The 20,965-nt window shown below is 37.8% G+C and overlaps 1 protein-coding gene and 1 pseudogene across 1 annotated transcript in view; one reads left to right on the top strand and one right to left on the bottom strand.

Annotated features, from left to right (window-relative positions):
- Window positions 1-20,202, bottom strand: part of HAO1 (hydroxyacid oxidase 1) — a 48,983-nt gene extending 28,781 nt beyond the window's left edge. The window contains exons 1-2 of the mRNA XM_039863741.1: window positions 20,012-20,202; window positions 13,932-14,083 (exon numbers count right to left, since the gene is read on the bottom strand). Of these exons, the coding sequence (XP_039719675.1) occupies window positions 13,932-14,083; window positions 20,012-20,154 (295 nt within the window). The 5' untranslated portion in view covers window positions 20,155-20,202. The remainder of the gene's footprint in view (window positions 1-13,931; window positions 14,084-20,011) is intronic.
- Window positions 5,757-5,875, top strand: LOC120604197 (uncharacterized; annotated as a pseudogene).
- Window positions 20,203-20,965: the final 763 nt, after the last annotated feature.

The raw sequence follows: 20,965 nt of genomic DNA, 5'->3' as shown, positions 1-20,965 counted from the left end.
CTGAATACATCCATTGTTTTCAGAACACCTTTATGTTAAAATGAGACAAGGGAGCCCAGCAGTTTGCAAGAGCCATTTGGATAGATAACCATAAATTTGCCTAAGGGTAGATCTAAGATTAAGTTGGTACATATCAGAATGACTATTCTGCTTGTTAAGATATTGAAATACTTGAATTCCAATAGGTAAATTACCGTGGCTCTGAAGCAAATAACCCCCTCCAGAGTTCCTTCAATGTGTCATCACTCCCGTCTCTTCCCAAGGATTCCCTGGACCCATCCTCCCAAATCCAGCAATTTCAACGTTAATGCCTGGCAGAGCTGGGGACATTGGGAACCCTGTTACAGCTCCAGAGACAGCATCTGAGCATCTCTTCTAATTGGTCAAAGTGCTGCACTGTACTGGTTGCTAAATATTTCCAATAGCATCTTTGTTTGACACATAAACATATACCCTTCTAACTCACGTCACTCTTTTGGAACAAAAATGACAAGTTTTTAAATTTTATAAATGATCTAGCATTGTCAGACTTTGTTCAGAAATTCTAATGACAGTTATCCTAGTCCAGTGTTTGAAAGCACTAATGTTTTCTGAAGTCTGTTTTCTCTCCTTATTCATTTTCTACAATGAAACTCTGACCTCCTGTTCTGAAAAGCAGAACATTCTATTTTTCCAATGACAGGAGTCAGCTTGCATGGGGTCCTGTTCTAAATTTGTGGGGCAGTAACAGAAGACTGATGCAATTTGCATTTTTGCAACTGCTGGTAAATTGGAGATCGGCTCTGAGGTGATATTACTATAAAGGCAAGACCTGGCTCTTGCCCATGATAAAGGACCCTAATGTTGATCTAAGTCTATGTATCATGGATGGCATATCCAAGAGCTTATACAGTCCAGTAAACATTGATCCCATATGACAGGACTCTATTTTCTTAGTTTCCATACTTCACTCATCCCTTCTTTTGTCATCCCTAAAATATAACTTTGAAGATAGATACCTAAACTTTTAATGCTCTACATGACATATTCAGATTGTATTTGACATTTCTTTCTCTTCTTTATTAGAGGTAACAGTAATATGTTATGCTAGCGATATAAGAAAAATGCATAACACACATCATCACTAAAAGAGACTCCAGTAAGGTCTCAGGCATTAAAGCATCAAAGGTGAGCCATATGTATAACCCAGGAGGTAATATCTTTATCTCAGAAAGACAATAGGATATAATGGATTGAGACTCAGAAAGCCTGGACTACAGTCCTAGCCTTTCCATCCACAAGGTACATTTTGTCTGCAAAACAGCTATAAACACAGATGCTGCCCTGTCTATTCACAGCATTGCCAAATAGTCCACTAAGACAATGTTCGTGAACATTTTCTGTGTAAACTCTGAAGCCATGCAACTGTAAAGGGTTATGTGAGAGAATGCCTAATACTATTTGGAAAAAGAAGTTCCGGAAAGCTTTTAAAATTTTCCCTATTTTGCCAAGGACCTGGATTTCTCAACATCATTATTTATAATCTTCTCCACATTCAGCTTTCCTCTACAATGGTTTTGATGCTCAAGACACCCATTCTTCTTTTCTCTTGCAAATACAGTGTGAAATGCTTACTACCCTATCCGAAGGAAGAAAGCTCTGAGAAAACAAAGTAATTTTTTCCAGGCCAAGGAACTCCCTGATAGGTCCTATACAGGGAGAGAATATCAAAGGAGATAATTTCTACTTTCCCAGGGTACACATTCCATTGAAAAACCAAGGCCAAGACAACAGCAAATAATCTAAGAATTGTAATTAAAAGAATGCCTTTCCCCACCTTTTTCCCCCACCCATTATTTGTCTAGAGATTTCCATGGAAGGAACTGCAGGGTAGATCTAAAGGGCTGTCAGTATTTGCCTAGTCCATCCATCAAACAATAATACCTGAAAGAAAAAAATTTAAATTCTCACTACTTTTTTTGTTCCCTACCCTTTCGTTTCCCCACTGAGGCACTCACATTTCTTAGGTGTTTGGTTATGGCAATGCCATGGATCAGAGCACATGTACATTGGACCCTCGCAATGTACAGCAGAAGGCAATGGTTAAACCACTGATGCATTTTCTTATTCTTTTTTTCTTTCTTTTACTTTGCAAACCTTAGGAGGAAAGTCTAAGATGAAACAAGTGAGAGTGCTGAAAGGTGAGAATCCCAGGTCAGAAAGCATTCAAACAGTTACTGGGGAAGAGCAGAGAACAAGCCATAGGCATGTATCTACAGGAGCTGAGCAGGGCTGTTGAGGACAGGACATTGTGGACGTCACTCATTCAAAGGGTTGGAATTGAAGCTGACTCAATAACTCTTTCATGTGCAATACAATCATAAGTATAATTACATGGAAATAAATGAGATTAATGCCATTGTTAACTATCACCCGTAACTCCTCTCCCCCATTCTGAAAGGGGCTATGGGCAAGTGGGAAATGTTGGTGTATGTTTAACAGAGTAAAAACTACCCTCAGTCCCACTCACAATAAAGTTTCTTATTAGAGTTACATCGCATGCCCTAGGGTAGGGAAATGCAGCAAGGCATTAAACTGCATTAATAATCTGGCATAAGATCCAGTGCAGTTCAGCAATCCCAAACCGCCATTCAATAGAGAGTTTACTCAGTTTTCTATGCTATGGAACCTGTAATCCACTACAGAAGTTTACATCAACTCCTATCAGACATAAATGCAGCCACCTCTGGGTCTGATACAAATCCGAAGCTCCAGTGTACAGTGATTTAAATGGGCTAGAGCAGGTAAATAACTCTGCAAAACACCATGAACTGGCAGAATCCTTCCTACGGCTAAGAAATCCAATTGTGCTTCTAGATGTTGGCAGGGTTTCACTTTACCCCAAGCCTTAATGGAATGTTTATTTCTGATCAAGGAAATGTGGACATGGAAGAGAGAAGATAGGAAAACTACTATTGATTTAAGTTTTAAGAGACTGACACTAAGCCTGCCCATCCCAGTTCCTTAATCGACAACTACTTTGTACACACCTCTCTCATTTATCTAGTCTGCTTCTTACTTCCTGCTACATTTCAGGCAGTTGTCCTGAAATCAGCTGGCTCTCAGATCTTAGAGGGTCTTCAGATGGGAATGCTATATCTAACACTCTTTTATCTTTGAGGATTTGAACGATGATGCCTTTGACTAGGAAGCACCAGGAACTTTCATTCCAGCCTCTTTCCAGTGCTTCTCAGGCCTTGATGTGCACAGGAATCACGTGAGGATGTTGATAAAATTCAGATTCTGACTCAGTAAGTCTAAGGTGAGACCTGAGGTTCTGCTTTTCTAACAAGCTCTCCAATGTTACTGATGCTTTTGTTTCGTGAACTGTAATTTGAGAACAAGGTAGATGTTTTCTTTCACAAAGACTCATCCAAGTTAATGAGAGCTATCTGATGACCTGAGTAAAGACAGGACCTTCTAGAAAATGGGAGGGAGAAACGTATCAGTGGTGGTAGTGTTGCAGGAAGCGACATCTGTCAGAGGAATGTGGACTCTCAGACAACTTTGTTAGAGGAAGGAGAGTTTATTACGCTGGCGGAGCTCGTGAGGCAAAAGGCATGAGCTCATTCTGGTTAGATTTCACAGCTTATATACCCCGCTAGTGTTCCATGCAAGGGGCATGTGATTCCTTGTCTGAGGGTCTACGTGCACTTCCTGACTCAGGATGGTCGAGAGGGAGTTTCAGGTGGGGGTTACAAGGGGAAAGGAATTTCCAGACCATCAGTCCTATCTATTTACAGATCCTTTCTCTTGTAGGTGTAACAAGTTTCCAGAAGACCATTCAGAAATCTATAGGGTGTGGTTAATCTACAACCCACTGACTCAGTCATTTCTGCAAGCCTTTTCCTTTGCATTTTTCAGATGTCTCTTTTAGTAGGATGGGTAGTGGCTGGTGCCTAGCTTGCCAACTGCCAGTCACATCCTGATGATGAATCTGTCTTTCTTTTCCACTGGTGTCCCTCTGGAGAGAGGCGCAGGTACTTTTGCCACATTCATCTCTTACCAGTTTTAAAGTCAAGGCATTAAATTGTACTATAGTAACAGTCCCTCGGCACACTTAAATATTATCAGATGTATTTTAAAAGGTTGCTTATCTAGGATTTGCCCAGCTTCCTAGATTTTAGATTAGAAGCAAAAAAAAAAAAAATGACAAAAATAAAATGGCTGAAGATAAGGAAGATGAGAGAGAGGTTACTCAAAGCTGAGAAGGCACAATTTACCAATTATAAAATAGCTTCCAAATGTTTAATGTCGGGTCCAACAGTCTTACACAAATAAATAAGACGCTGAATCATCAAGTAAAACTAAAGTTCACCATGGCAGGATTGACAAGGAAGGGGATTATAATGTAGTTGAGAATGATGTTCATCCACAGCCACTACGACAGCATCAGAGGAAAATATGTTAGTTATCAGTGGGAGCAGATGTCTATTATTTGGAACATAAATTCATGTGAGACAAATCACATACCCAGAACAATGAAGCAATGTGCCACTTTGGGTCCAAATGATTTCTTTGAAAATAGCTCTCTTTTAGGGAGAAGGTGAGTTAAGTTTCCAAACTTATGTGTTTGAAGGAAAAGGGGTAATATATTCAAAGGGCCTAAAGTTTTTTTAAGGTGCATTTGATTAAAAAGCTCCTGTAAAACTGAGTCACCAAAACAGCTGTGCTGAAATTTTGTTAAGAAAATGCATTCTGTCATCTGTTCAGGAAGTCATTATGTAATGGGGAAAATATGCAATGACAAAGTACCAAACAGTTGTGTGGTTCTAAACTCAGGATCTTATACCCTGAAATGTTGGCATAAATGTGCACCCTCACATTCATTGACTGTGTTAACCTTTCTTTGCACAGGAACTTTCATGATACAGGTTTGTTAAAGACACAATTAACATTATGCTATAACTGTCTAAAATTACCACTGAGATTACTCTGAAAAAGAATGTTCTGAAGTCAATAATCGAAAAGAACAAACCTTGCACTACAATTATGCTTGAAATATTTAGGAACGGTCAAACAAATCTTAATTTACTATTTGGGGAACTTAACCAATTTAAACACTGCCAATTAAGGCCAAGAAACTAGACTTCAACTTTCTAGTGCTTTCATGATGGTCCCTTGTCTGAATTTGGAGCAATAAAGTCATAAGTGATCATGTTGTCGCTACATCGCAAGAACTCTTTTTTTACTGAATATTTTCAAGGAACGGTTAGTCCCAATGACATCTTAGTTCCCCTTCCTTGCTTCCACTTTATCTCTGGGGCAGAACTCTGCAATAGACTAAAATATTAGCTGTACTGTAATGATTCCAGGTTATTATTCTGCCATTTTATTGAGTTGTCTGGTCCGGGCATAACTGGCAGATCGCATGGAGACCACCCTACAAGTAAGATGCCTTTTAAAAGGGTTTCAAGAAATATCAAGTTTGCACATGATGACTTTGATCAACTTCCCTCAGTTTAACAACCTCAGCATTGGGATACACGTGAGCTTCTGATTTCTCACTGTCACACTTTAAGTCATCAGGAACACTAATATTTCGAGAATAAGCAATCTCATGCTCTCAAGAAAGCTGCCCAATAGCTTAAATTATTGTGCAATATCTTAGAAATCATAACATATAATGTTGGTCTTTTACATAGCTAGAATCTAATTTAATAGCTATTTTTGATTTGAAGTTTGTCTCATTGCAAAGTGATTTATACCCTGAATCTCTCTACAGCCATGCCACCCTGAACAAGCCCAATCTCGTCTGATCTCGGAAGCTAAGCAGGGTCGGGCCTAGTTAGTACTTGGATGGAAGACCACCTAGGAAAATCAGGTGCTACAGGCGTAAAATTTAAAAAATTTAAAAAATAAGGGCTTGTAAGCTGACAAGGTCCTTGCAATCTGTGAGGTCAACCAAGGGTTGCCTTGCCTAAAAAATAAAATAAAATAAAAAATTTAAAAAAATAAACACAATCTATCTTTTAAAAAATGTTAGATATGAATTATACATTATATATAATACATCTATGCATATTTGTAAAGTCCGTAATTTTTAATATATATACATGTACGTGTATATGTATACGTAATGTGCACGAGTCTATGCAGAAAGAGCACATCCATTGACTTTTGATTGCTGGAAAAGAAGGCTCAAAACATAAAACAGCTGAAGTAGGTTGAAAATAAAGGTGAGAAAAGGTGTAAATTGATTTTTTTTTTTTTTACTACAATGATACAAAGAGGTATTACCTTTCCAATGTTTAACTGATATAATTTGGAAAAGGTTTGAGTGAACTGTCCTTTCTTTTATTCCTTCCTACTTTTGTTTCATTTTAGTAAAAATGGATGAAATAATAAACAGAGACAAATAACTGGGTTGGACTCCAAAGTTAAATACTCAAACCCTGTCTTAACCATTGACCAGCTCTAGACCTTGGTCAAGGGTGTCCTCTTTCATGTCAGTGTGAGGAAAATGATAAACGATAATCACCTTGAAGGTCTGCTGTGAGGATTAATGATAGGAATGTAAAGTTCAAGCTCCTGGTGCATAAAAGACACTCACTTCAGAAAGAGTAAAAGTTTCATTTAAAGCAAATTGGGTGCTTTTCCTGGATTTAGGTAAAATCAAGAATAATGGGGATATTTTCCTCATAGTTATGCTGAAACGTATATCTACTCAGTCACCTAGTAGAACATATAGATATATAAATCAATAAAGCTTTCAAAAATACATCGTTTGGGTCTGGAGCAAAGGAAGTGACAATTTTTCTTGCTGAATGGTCTTTCACTCAATGTTAAGGTTGATCACTTAATCTCGGAAAATCCAGAAAATTCAACAGCTAAAGCTCTCGCCTACACTCTAATTCAGTTCTTTGGGGTCTGTATGACTCTTTGTGCTACTCTGCAATCTGTTCCACCTGCACCTTAATAGGCGGTCAAGTCACAGCTCGGTCCCGAAACTTCACTTCGGAATGTTCTGGCCTTTTAGGCTCAAAAAGAAAGTGTTTAGATTTAATGGTTTTATGGTCCATCGAATCCTGTGTGGTAGCCTCTAATTGCATCCAGGGGCAGGAATTTCTTTTAAAAACTTTTTTTTTTCTTTTGACAGTTTAATAAGAATTTGCTAATATGCTGAGCATTCCTGGAACACATTAGGTGAGTTTTAATTTTTCTCTATTTGAGGTCCCAGCACTCCCTCATGTGGCACTTGTCCATATAACAAGTCAGAAGCAAAAGGATAAATGAATATTTAATCTTTTTCTCTTTCTTTTTCACTTTCCATGTTTAAATGGAGCAAAATAACTAATATAGTTCCATGGAGGATGAAATAAAATTTTATTACAGCCGCTATGTGTAAAACCAGAGAGATTTCTACGATAATGTCCTAAAAGCCTCAGTGAATAGTAGGCATTTTATTCATTGGTTCTTTGAGAAGTTACAGGCGCTCTACTTATCTGGCAAGACAGAAATTTAACCTAATAAGACCACTTCTTTTATACACTGCTAGCGTTTATTTTTATTGTTGCTTTGTCCTTCAATATTTTAATTATTTATAGAAATTATTTTATATTCATCCTTGCTTATATGAAAGATAAAACTTAAAATATAAAAAAAAACACAATCTAATAGTTTCAAATGAATGTGCCATTATAAGTAGAAGCATTTATATGGCTGCTTAAATATTATAATTGTCAATTATTAAAATGCTGACTAAATCATCTACTGCAATAAATCTCTTATTCGTAACACGATGCATGGCACACTGCTCTCCACTCGGTGTTTTCCAGTTTTTTTTTTCTAGCTTAAGAGTTCTAAGAGTTTTAATTTTCATTTGTTTAAAATTCAAACCCCTTAATTTCTGCTCCTGAATTTTGCAAAAGTTTCACGTTTCCCAATGAGTTTCATATTCTTTAGCTTATTCCTTCCATCCTCTCAAAACTGAAGGAAGAAAACTGTAAAAACATAGAACATTCACAGTTAATACTCTAAGACTATAGCATAGCATTTGCTGCAGTTAATGACATTGGATATATCAGTAACTGACCAGGATATTACAGACAGCCTTGCGCACATTATCGATAACGGTGGGGAAAGTACTTAACCTCTCCAAGCCTCGATTTCCACATCCACAGGAGCTGGAGAAAGATCCTTACAGCTTCGGGATCACACACTGTAAGATGGTGGTCAGGGACAGATGAGTTAATAAATTCAAATTGCCCGGCACACATTAATGGCTAAACGAATGTTGGCTATCATCATTTTCCACGGACTATCACTTTTTAAATTTTATGTAGCATTTATTAAACATCTATTTGTATTTTCAGGAAGATCCAGAGATAAATGCCTATCTGCTTGCTCTCCTCTATTCCAAGAATGTAGCTATGAGAAATGAAAGTCGAAGGCACACAAATGCTTACTTCACCTGACACAGAAGAGCTGGCATAAAAGATAGAAGATAGAGAATAGAGATGAGATTTCAGAAATATAAGGAAAGTCAGTTCTCTACTTTGAATGACCTCTTTTTGTATTTGATAAAATTTTAAATACTACTGTTGAGAATTTTGTTTTTGTTTTTTGAGTTTTCCCCATGTGGAGCCTTTCTTCCTTTGTTTTTGTCTTAGAAGCAGAACTCTTTCTTTAAAGAACTGTTTTTTTGAACTGCAACATGCAACACAAGTCGCTGAGTGCTCAGCGACACACCTAATTTTCCTGAGACCCTTGGGAACAACCCCAGCCTCTTTGGGACATGGTAAGCAAATCACTGATCTTGCTTCAGCAGAGCCCACTCTATCACTGAGGAAACATAATCCTAGAGAGTGAAAATGACCTGCCACAAGAAGTGAAACTAGTTAGTGGTGAATTTTCACATAAATCAGATGTCCCAGCCGGACAGCCCATGGGACAGTTGTAGCCCACAAAAGTATTTGCTTTGGCCCATACCTTTTTGCCCCAAACAGTGTTTCAGAGAATTTTGATTTATTTGCCAACATTTAAAAACCAGTAGATTGCACATAAAAATAAAGGTTTCTGGCTTCTCTTAAAATTTTTGAAGATTTGGCATCCCACATCCTCACTCCCTTGGGGCAACAGTTGGCGATTGTCAAACTGCCCCCCTTTTGATGGAACCTGCAATCTCAGGTCTGCTAGTGTCCACCACTGAGCTGGCATTGGTGTCTTCTTAACTTCAACCTTCTCTGGATGCTTTTATCTGGACATTGTTATCAGCCTGGCCCTAAAGCCATTTTTTAAGGTTCCTGGATAAAGTTTAGCAAAAATGTGTGTGTGTGTGTGTGTGTGTGTGTGTGTGTGTGTGTGTGTGTGTCTCTTTAGTAAAAAGTAATCTGCATTCCCACTAAGATCTTAATGGAGTATACTTTTCTGAAAGTGGCTTTTCATGTGTAGAAGAAAAAGATTTGGGGGACTCCAGATTCTGAGGGGCAAATAAAATCATAGCCATTTTGGGAAGATTTCCCTAGCATTTATCTCATGTAATCCTCATAAGAACCCCTAACGGTAAGAGCTCTTATTTAACTAGGGCTGCCAGATATAGCAAATAAACATACAGGATACCCAATTATAAATAATTTTTGTTTATCTGAAATTCACATACAACTGGCTCCCTGTATTTTATTTGGCCATCTTGAAATTGAAAAAAGAGTAGCTCCATTGGTCACTTTATAACCACGTAGCTGTGTAAAAAAGTAGAGCTCTGTTCTTGGGCCCAGTTTATAATTGAGGAAGTGCCCCACAATAGCGAGAAGAAAGGCCCGAAGATCTTCGAAACAGAGCTCCGTGATCCAGTCGGGAGAGCCAACTGTGAAAGTGAGACTACAGTACTGTAGCAACTTCCAGAACTTTCTAGATGCTCATTTTAATTATTCAGGCCAGACCATTCTCTGGGGATTTAAATAACCCTCACCCATACTTACTGACTAGGCTGATGGGGATACTTTCTCCAGAGAGAACTGCTCAGTAACCCCTGTCCTCTGAACGTGGCCCCTTCCAGCTAAAGGCCAAGATCCTGGATATAGGAAACCTTGATTAAGGGCCAGATAATTAGGGAGGTAGAGGAAAAAACCCTCTACAACAAGGTCCATAGATTTCACAATCTCCCCAAGGATCAGGTTTGCTTGAGACAATTTCCATATTTTGAAACAACAGAGTAAATGAAATATCTGCTGCATAATTCCATATTGATTTACTGAGTTTTGAGCAAAGAAAGCAGTCTCTACCAAAGGTGAATATTCTCACACTCTTACTTAAATTTGCCTGCAGCTATATATAATCTTCAGTTAGACACTGTCTTGGTTTGCATCCTATCAAAAGCCAACAATGGGACAAAGATATAAGTTCAAGTCTTTTTGGGGGAATGACAAGGTAAACTGAAGGAGTAGGAGGGCAGTCAATGAAGGGCGTATTAATGGGCAGGTAACTTGAGGGCAATTGGGGCTTAATCCCATTTGGGAACCCTGGGTGACAGTACAAGGAAATGCTTCAGCTACCTTCATCAAAGAGAGCTCAGGTATTTATTCACTAGATCTTATATATCATTGGCTGAGCAGTCCTCCCACTAACACACTCCCAACCCATCCTACCTGACATTTGTCATTCTGTTGCCAGAGAAAATGTCCGGCAAAAAGATGCCAGTACTGGTACAAATGGTAAGTGACAAGGGAATACACCCCAGGCACCAACAGCATCTGCTCCAGATACACACCCTTTCCTTCCACATCGCCGATCCATCCCACAACCAAAACATACCAATTGAGGGATACTCTTCGTTATGAGCTAATTACCATTGGATTTCAACATTAATCTAAATATTAAATAGACCATCAACTCCATAGGTGGGTACATGGAATACAGAAAACGGTAAGAATGTTGAAATCCTTGAAGGATGTTGCTACCACAAATCTAAATCATAAACTGTGATTTCACTGCCCTTACAGGTACCAGATCCTGGATCTAAGATTCTTGAGGGTATTGCCAATTCCCTCAGAGTCACCACACCTTTGTTTTCCTTGTTCCACCTTATCCCAATGTCTACTAAGTATCTCACTCTTCTGGGGGACCTGTTTTGTATGCATATAAATTAATTACTTTTAGGAGATTACAACTCACAGATTAATGGGTTTCCCCTCATGATATTTTATAGGATTTTATGGAAATTAAAGGCTGCACATATGCATCGGAGCCCAGACTCTGGAGCCAGACTGCATGGGTCTTAATCCCATCTTTATTATTTATGAATTGTGTGACCCTGGGCAAGTTATTCATCTGCTGTGGGCCTCAGTTTCTCATGTGTAAAATGGACTTAATAATAGTACTATGTCTTGAGGCTGCTCTGAGGATTAAATGCTTTAATACTTGTACTTAGAATAGTGCCTGGAACATGGTAATTGCTTTATAAGTGTTTGATAAATAAATGTAAAGGAATACTACGATACAATAAGTATTTAATAATGCCTCATGGTAAGTGCACAGAGAAATTCATGTTGTATAAAGCAGCCCTACCTAGTTTCTAAGTAAGCTTTCTTATTTTTCTTTCTACACCACCCCCACCACACATAAGGAGCACTGATCTTGGCATCATCAGAAGTGAGGCGGAGAGTAAGTCCTGTCGTTTGCTAGCTATGAAACCCTGCTTTCTCTGGAACTCCAGCTCTTTGTCCACAAAATGGGGACAGTGACACCTGTCAAAAATCAGACAAACTAAAAAGTTTTATATATGTGTGTGTATAACTTTTCAGGCTCAGGGTGTTTTACCAAGTGAGCTCTGCTTACTGCCTTCTTTTACTTCCTCTCTGTCATTTCCATTCTCTTCATGTTCTTTTTTTTCCCTTTTTCTCTCTTTTAAATTTAGTTTTTATTGTTTCCTTCTCATAAAATAATCAAAGGAAATTTTATAAGTATGGACCAAAAATAAGAGTATAAAGTCAGGAGTAATCCCATCGTTTATAAATAAATACTTGTAAAATGTAGTCTGCATTCTTAGTCTTTAGTCTAAAATAAAATAAATGTATGTTAGGACCTTACTATTGTTTGTAACTGCTTTTTAAAAATTATTATATTGTCACATCTCTCTATACTACTATATTCTTTCTATGATCTGATTTTTAAAAAATTATCTTATTTTTAATACACTCTCCTTTTTGCAATATTAAAAGTACAGAGGCATGTATCTTCTTGCAGAAATGTTTTTCCTCAAAATAATATTTTCTTCGAATTCCTAAAATTTTTTTAGGAATTTACAGCATCACAGAGAATTCACATTTTTAAAGCTTTGATACACAGTGCCAAATTATTTTCTAGAAATATTCCATTTTACACTTTTTCCATTAGTTTTGAAAATGTACATTTCCTTCTTTCCTGATTATACTGTATAATTTTAAAATATTAATTTGATATTCAGAAAATGAAATATATGGCTATAATTGACTTTTATTTGATTGTTAGTGAAATTGAATACTTTTCATGTTTATTGGCCATTTTAATGTCTATTTATAAATTTCTTATTTGTCTTTTTCCGCTTACATTTTTTCATTTATTTTGTGTTATGTATTCTTACTCAAATATAAGAGCTATTTACACAGAAAGGGCATTAACCCTTTGCAGTGTCATATTTTTTCAATTTTCTTTTGTTTGCCATTTGTTTTCATTTTTTTATAGAAATTTGAGAGCGGGCAAGTTTTAGTTTTTGTATGTGGATTTGTTTGCTTTTGTTTTAATGGTTGTTGCCTATGGCATGCTTGGGAACGCCTCTACTATCTTAACTATAAATAGACAGATATCCATTTAGTAGTTCTCTTCCCCTCCCCCGCCTTTTTTTTTCTATTCTCCCAGCCCATATTTCAGAATTACCATAAAGAAATGGCTGGGGCCCAAGACCACTTATCTGCATGTGGTGCTAGAATTAAAGAGGCTCCAGGCACTGACCTAAGTCTGTTCAGAGCAACCATGTGTCATGCTGATATTCCTCCTGGCAGAATGCTGTGGAAGATGTTTCAGGGAGGGAAGTGAATCTACAAGGTCCTCATTTCTTAGAACTAAAATGCTTAAAAATAGTATTTAATGTGTGCTCTTTGGCCCTGAATTTCCTGCCCTGCTTAGCATCAAGAAGTCAGATAGAATTCATTATCAACTTTTATATGAGTTTCTGAAGCAGAATGTAGGGAGACTGATCATCATGCATACCCTCTCAAATGTTCATAGTTGCTAGGAAACTGGAAAGTTAATAAATTAGCCCTAATAAGGAATTTCTTTACATCATATTTGGATTTCTCATCACTCCCCAGTTGGAAATGCTCGACTGGGAATATAATCCATCTGTAAAAAAGAAGAATGGCCCAAAATCATGGCAGAAAACACAACCAACCAGGTCACTGCATTTGCTCTTTCATTGTGAGAATAACGTAGGTTTGGGGGAGGCAGGAAGGGCTTTGAAATAACGTAGCCACAAGAGTGAATCCTACCTCTGCCACTACCTAGCTGTATAACTTTGGGTGAGTCAATTTTTCAGACCCCTATTTTCTGAGATGTTAATACTAACACTCATAAAATAATTAAAATTTATTGAGGCACTACTCTGTGCCAGGTGCTGTTTTAAGCACTTAATATGTGTGAACTCATTTAATCCTCACAGGAACCCAAAGAGAGAGGTACTATTTTTATCCCCATTTTACACCTGATAAAACCAAGACACAAAACGTATCTTTTCCAGAGTCATACAGCTAGAAAGTAGAGAAGCAGGATGTGCAAGATCAGGCATTTTGATGGCAGAGTCAATGAACTTAATTTTTGTGAGTGTGAGAACAGCCAGGGAAGTGTTTGCTTGATGCACACAGGTAAGTGAGTCACTAAATAGTATCCACTTCTGTCCTGGGTGAAGACTTTCTACCTACCTCGCACAGTTGCAAGCTCTCCATCCACATGAGCCATGCACTGCATGGCGGTAGCCCCAACACATATTGGCATGCTGACTCTCTGCCCTAAAACAGAAGTCGACAGGTCTATCTCAGCAACATTCCTGAGCATCCGTGGATACAGCTTCCATCTAGAATTAAAAAAAAAAAAAAAAAAGAAAAGTTTTGAAATTTCAAAAGCTTAGCTAGAGCTTTGGCATTCCCATTTTAATTAAAAAGAGAATATATTCTTGTATTTTTCCCATGAAGCAACTTACTTTACAAAGATAAAGGAAAAGCGGTCATTTTAACATTTGTTAAGATGTAAAGTTAGCAATACGATAATAATGAATTTCTCAAGCCATTGTTCTTAATAAGGTATAATTAACATACAGTAGATTTGCCCATTTGAGTGTAAAGTTTGTGAGCTTTGACAAACGTACAGTCCCATAACCGCCAAAACAATCAAGATCTAATACAGTTCACCATACTGAAAAAATTCCCCATTTCCCATTGTAGTGAAACTCGACCTTCACCAATCCCCTAACAACTACTGATCTTTTTTTTTTTTTTTGGTCCCTATAGATTTACTTTACAACAATATCACATAAATGGAATCATATAGCATGTAGCCTTTTGAGCCTGGCTTCTTTCACTTGGCAGAGTGAATGTGAGATTCATCCACGTTGTGGCAGGCATCAGTAGATTGTTCCTTTTGGTTGATGAATAATATTCCACTGTAAGAAGGTACCACAGTTTGTTTAACCATTCTCCAGATCAGAGACATCTGAGATGTTTCCAATTTGGTGCAATTATAAATACAGCCACTACAAACATTTGCTTAAAGTTTTTTGTGTGAACACAGTATTCATTTCACTTTCTCCAAGCCACTTGGAGGGTATACAAAGGCATGAAAGTTAGATTTTAATTTAAGAAGATACACTATGGCTACTGCCTATTGTTATTGTGTGTGTGTGTGTGTGTGTGTGTGTGTGTATGTACGTATATAAAGTCAGACTAGCTCCAGGCAATTACTTTTAAAATTATAATGTTTTTTTCTTTTTCAAAATCCTTAAACTGAATTCTGTCCATTAAAGTATGACGATGAAGGAAGATCATTTCCTTTTTCAGTTTGAGTATTTTCTTCAAAAATGTTATTTGGCAGAGACTGGAGTTTTTGACTTAAAGAATTTTTGACTATTGATCTTAAATGCCTTTCTCTGTGATTCTTTTGTATCACAAAGAAAACTACCAAAACCAAGAACCAAAACTTCACTAGTAAAACTTAACAGGAGAACAAGTTCTCTTCCCTCTCAGCAAAATTTATATCTCCTATTTATTTGGGATTATTTTTCTCCTCATTACTAACTGATTTAAATGGAAGGAAGTACAGCCCTATATTTCTAATGAGTGCTAGGAGCACTAAGACAAGTATACATACCTAACCAGTATTTACCTTTCATTACCTAGGTTTAACTCTGCTTCCAGAGAGATCAAGATTTTTAGTTAACATAGTGAAGTGTGATTTAGTAATGAAATAACCAAAATAAATCAAACTTCCAAAGTCTTAATTGAAGCCTACTTCCTGTAGCGGAAGAAGAAATTCTGTCTTCATGTTGCTTTGAGGAACAGCTAAGGGTCTGTAATCTAACCCTTCCTCACATAATGAAGCAAAAACATCCAGCCCCCTGAAAAGCATAATAAAGAAGTTTTACTGGGTGATTTCTCTGTAATTCCTTTGAACATCATAATTGTCATTATTTTCTGTCATACCACAAGCTCTGCTGCTGGAAGTCTTTTTTTCTCCACTGACCCTCGCAGCATGACTCTTTGATCTCTGTTTTGAAGGGGGAGAGGCAGAAGCCTTGAAGAGAGTTTTTATTACCAATCATCTCTAAGTGTATTATTAGAATGAAAGAAAAAGATTTTAATAGCAGCCACTGGCATGCAGGCCTTGGGAGGCATTAATATTGACTTAGAGCTGAGGAAACAATGGAAGTTTTTATAAAGAGCACACACAGAGCTTCGAGGCATCAGCTGTGTGTGTGTGTGTGTGTGTCTGTCTATGAGGCAGAAGGGGCATTTTTAAATGTCCAATTCCTGCTTCTAAGGCAAGGTTCAACACTTAGTATCTCCAGGCAGTAGCTTTACACTTGTCCACATGGTGGCACCATCACGTTAATAACTGTGTGCTTTTGCTTCACCACACACCTTGTTTTCTGCTCTGAGGATGACATTGCAGAGACTTGTCAACTAATGTGCAAAATGCAATTCCTAGGCAAAATTAGATAAAATCAATGGAGTGGGGAAATATATGTTATCTAAAAAGTCCAAAGAGCAATTACAACTAACCTTGTCAGATAGTTCCAATAGTTTCCTAAGCCCCTCTGGGCTCCATTCCCAATTTGTGTTTTTTGCCCAAATCTTATATAAAATAGAAGCTGACGATAACCATTGACTGTGCTCTTCTGAAACCTCCACTTTGGAAAAATAATATGAAGACTGACATAACAGCTGAACAAACTGTTCGACTGTTTTTTTCTAAAGGATGGAAAATAAGATGCCTGAGTAAAGGAAGTAGGGGAAAGGTAGTAAAGCCAGAGACTCTTCAACAGAGCTTCTGACCCACACTTCAGAGCAAACAAGGGCCTCAGATTAATTAATTAAAAAAGCAGGCGATATACACTCTCTCCCTAAGAGGGGCTACTCAGTTGAAGGAAGACACACATCATCCAGCTTTTTTAGCCACACGCTGTTACTGAATCCCACCGACTGAACACAACAAATTAATATTTTGTAAGTTCTATAAGATGATCATATTGTGTGCCAATTTCTCCACATTATTTTTTACTCTAAGCATTAAAATATAAAATATATGTGTATATAAAATATACCAGGACTTTTGTAATCTTATATTTTACCATTCATTTTTTAATGGTTTCAGAAGACCCATGAATCTCTTGAAATGGTGAGTGTGTGTGCATGTGTGTGTGTATGAGTGTGTATATAAAGAAGCCACAGCTTTGAGGTGGGGAGGGGGAAGAAGGTGACAAAGAAAGGGGAAGAGGATGAGGGAGACAAGGAGAAGGAGGAAGAAAAAAATAGAGCTGGGATATGAAATCTCTTCCCATATGATTCTTAAAAAACAAGAGACAATTAGCTGCTTTTCATAAAGCGAGAGCAAAAAGCAGCTTACTTACCCATTTTGCAAACTAGCTGAATGATTCTGTGACATTTACACCTTATGAGAAGAATGCTGAAAATGCCACTGGTGAGTTTATATTGTTTCTCAAATATTAGAGAGAATGATATCACTTTTACCATCTGATATTTGTCAATAAATGATGCAACAAGAATGAGAATAGCTTCCTTTTCTAATATCATGAAACTTCTAAATTGTAGAAGTATTTTCCACCAATAATAAAATACGTGCAGACCATGGTTAAGAAGGATATACTGAGTTAATGTGTAAGAAAATCAAATTACTGTTCTTTTTAAAATTGAGTCCAATCAGGTCAGACCATGTAAAATGTAACAAGCTGACAATTGCTGTCCCTGTCATGTTTGCAATAGAAAACTATGTTCTTCTGGGTGTTTCCAACTATTTGACTATTTGCAATAGAAAACTATGTTCTTCTGGGTGTTTCCAACTATTTGACTTTTGCTGGAGTAAGGGGTGGCACAATAATATTAGAATCCCAAGTCTTACCCAAAAATGTCTCCAGGCAACTACTGGGTTACATAAGTGGCCCATGTCCCCAGAACTCCAAAATGTGGTTGTCAGAGTTGAGTGCAAAGAGATAAAAACCGTCACTGTGAATGACCTTCAGTTGTACTTGTAGAAGGGAGAGGTGCATAAATTTCATAAATGTGTTTAAAATGCCCTGTCATTGTGTCACAACAGGTTATCTGAGGTCTGTTTCTCTGCAGTCTTCATCTGAATCAGAATAAGAGATTTCACACTGATTTCCCTTCATCATATCAACGCAAAGCCACCACAACCCTGGCAGAAAATCTATTCTTAGTTCCACATGATCAGCTCAATGACACAGGGTGAGGGACAAAGGGTCATCCAGCAACTTACATAACAAAAGAGGAACTGAGATGTTAGATAGGTAAGTATCCCTAATGTTGCAATAAAAACTTCTCAAGTGGTTAATAGCATGAACCATTCTCCAGAGAAAGTGAAAATATATATATTCCCTCCCCTTCCCCCGCTTTAAAGCTGAACAAATGAGAATGATCGAAGTTTGTGAATAGGTGGCAGTATAAACCTATCCACAGTATCTGTGTCCTGTCCCTTAATCACTCAGTACAGACACAGGCTGAGAAGACTCACTGGAGCACTATGTAATTCACACGAGATGTTCCAGGTTATAGCTTGGAAGTCACCACAGCCTTCTACATTCCACAGTTTCTCAAATTCCCAGGGTTACAGAGGTCATCCATCTGCTTTGCTGCACCCCTCTGCTCTCTTCTCGGAAGCTTCCACCGGACCAACTGTTTTGGGTCCGTTTTGCATCAGCGCAACCCACCAGCCTTATGGAGGCCGGTTCCATGTGTATCCGTTGGAATGTCAGCTCCTGTGGACAGGAACTTTGTCTGGCTCACCTCAGCATGCAGTATAGTCTAGCTCATAGAGATTCTTAATAAGTGTGGGTAAATTAATTAACTAGCATGAGTTAAGGGGGGTTAAGGGGTGAGGAAGGCTGTACATAAATGGAACAGGTGGTCACATGAGCATTGTGATCTAAGGAATGCTAAGAGACACCAATCCCATAAGCCTGTCAGGCCTGAAATTTCTTTGGTTAAAGACACCTATTGGGGCTAAGGTGTCTTCTTCAGTAGATTACTAATAGGCAAACCACATTACCTGGTGAACAGAGTAGACGTGGGCCCAAGAAGGGGCATTTCAAGAGCAGAAAACTTTGAAGGGGCCCAAAACATTGATGATTGGAAAGATGCAGAATTTTAAGCTTCTCCACTGTTAGTCAACTTTTCCCTCCCATGGCTCTTCCAGCATTTTTTCAGCTCATTTGGTTTCTAGAGAAGATCTGAGACAAAGTCAAGTCCAAAGGGGTCTGGAGGAGGCTCCAACCTTCACCCCATTGTCAGGCTCCTACACTGATTTGCGGGTGAATTCATGCTTCTTGCCAGGGAATGAATTGGTTAGAAAGGTTTTATTTCCTCTTAATTTACATATGGAAATGTGATTTCGAGTAATTTTGCTTTAGACTAAAGAAGAAATCAGGAAAGAATGCAGATTCTTTACCCTGGATATTTTCTGCCTTTTTTTCTTTAATTTATCACCATCAATGAGCACACACAAAATTCACTGGCTTTACTAATGGCTATAATGTAAAATGGATGAGCCTGAACGACTACAGCAAATAAACTGTTTTCGTACTGCTGAGACATAAAATACTTCTTTAGAGTTATTTCGTCTCATTTTTATTATAAGCAGAAAACGTAAATCATGACACCCACCATCCTGTACTTTGAAATACAAAAGTCAAGGGAAAACTAACCTGGGAAGAGAGATAAAGCTCTTTGGAATAGAGATGAAACATCAAAGTTGAAAGATTAATGCTATATAGAAAAAATGAAATCTAAAGTGAACATTTAGACAACAGTAATCAAAATGAATAATACGGGAAAAAGCTAGCAGGATGGGAATATTTGAGGCAATAATCTGTTCTGGTTCGACCAGGGAAGACGGCTAACTTGCATGTAATGCTGTTTCCCACACCATAAACATAACCCCCACTGACATACTCAGAGAAAAAAATGGGGTCATCAGATCTTATCACTATTTTAAATATAGTTAAATTAATTAGCCACATAATACCAAGTGAGGAAACAGCGTTGGCTTTTTCAGTCACTTGTTCGATAGTCCCAGGCTTAGAATAATTTAAAACAATTTAAAAACTCAAGATTTCTCACAGCCTCAAGAATTTTCCCCTCTTTACTAAGCGTGTATCTACATGAAAAATTCCACATTGAAACTAGAAGATCCTATTTTGATAGAACGTTTTGGGGTAATTTTAAAACATGATTTTAAAATAAAGAAGTTTTCTTACCTGGAAAATGCTGCAATATTATCAGCCAAAGTCTCCTGATCATTTGCCCCTGACCTGTAATAGTCATATATAGACTTTTGAAGTACTGATTTAGCATGTTGTTCATAATCACTGATACACAGTAGCCGGGTGAACATGTTCATGGGTTACTGCAATCTCAGATTGTTTGTATTTTCTTCCTGTGTTGCCTTCTACATCTTGACAATTCTGTTATTCGTCAATTATTAATAGACTTATTCCAAAGTCTAGATTTAGTTCTCTGGTGATTGATTACATTAGGTGAACAAACATATGTTTAGATTTTGAAATTTCATTTGTAGCTATCTGCCAAAGAAAAGCAACACCTAAGCCACGAGAATTTGGGTTGAGGAGGCAACAATGCCACATTAAAAAGGCAGAAGAATGAGAACTACTTGCATAAAACCACTCTTGGCTCAGCTCTGCCTAAAGCTGCTTCTTCTACACCGTATGTGTCTTTGCTCTTGACTTGGTACACAAAACAGGTTGCGAATCATTTTCCTTCCACATTTAGATCATGCACATACATGCGAAAAAGAGCTTATGAAATGAGTGGGGCAGGCAGCAAACAGAGTGTCTACACAATATGAATTTCAGCTGATTATAAATATTTTGGCTTTAAGAAGGAACGTTAAGGTCAAATGTATAGCTAATTCTTCAAGGGTCTTATCTAGCTCTGGAGAGGATATAAGGAGGTGCCATTCCCAAAGACCTTGTGGTTTCAATCTAAAATTTCATTTAATCATGGAACACGTGGAGAAATTAGCATTAGTAAGACATGATTCAGAAAGCAATGGCTTTGACACCTGTCGGACCCGGGTTTCAATCTAGGACCTTCCACTTAAAGCTGCTCACCACGTGTTCAGCAGCTGATGTCCAAATGCCTACACCTGTAGGAGGATTTTCTCTTGAACTAGGTACCTGCTTCTCCATGAG

Source organism: Pteropus medius, unplaced genomic scaffold, assembly GCF_902729225.1.
Source record: "Pteropus medius unplaced genomic scaffold, Ma_sr-lr_union100, whole genome shotgun sequence".
NCBI classification, from domain to species: domain Eukaryota; kingdom Metazoa; phylum Chordata; class Mammalia; order Chiroptera; family Pteropodidae; genus Pteropus; species Pteropus medius.
The sequence above is the reverse complement of the archived record's forward strand: the minus strand, read 5'-3'. Positions and strand labels throughout refer to the sequence as shown.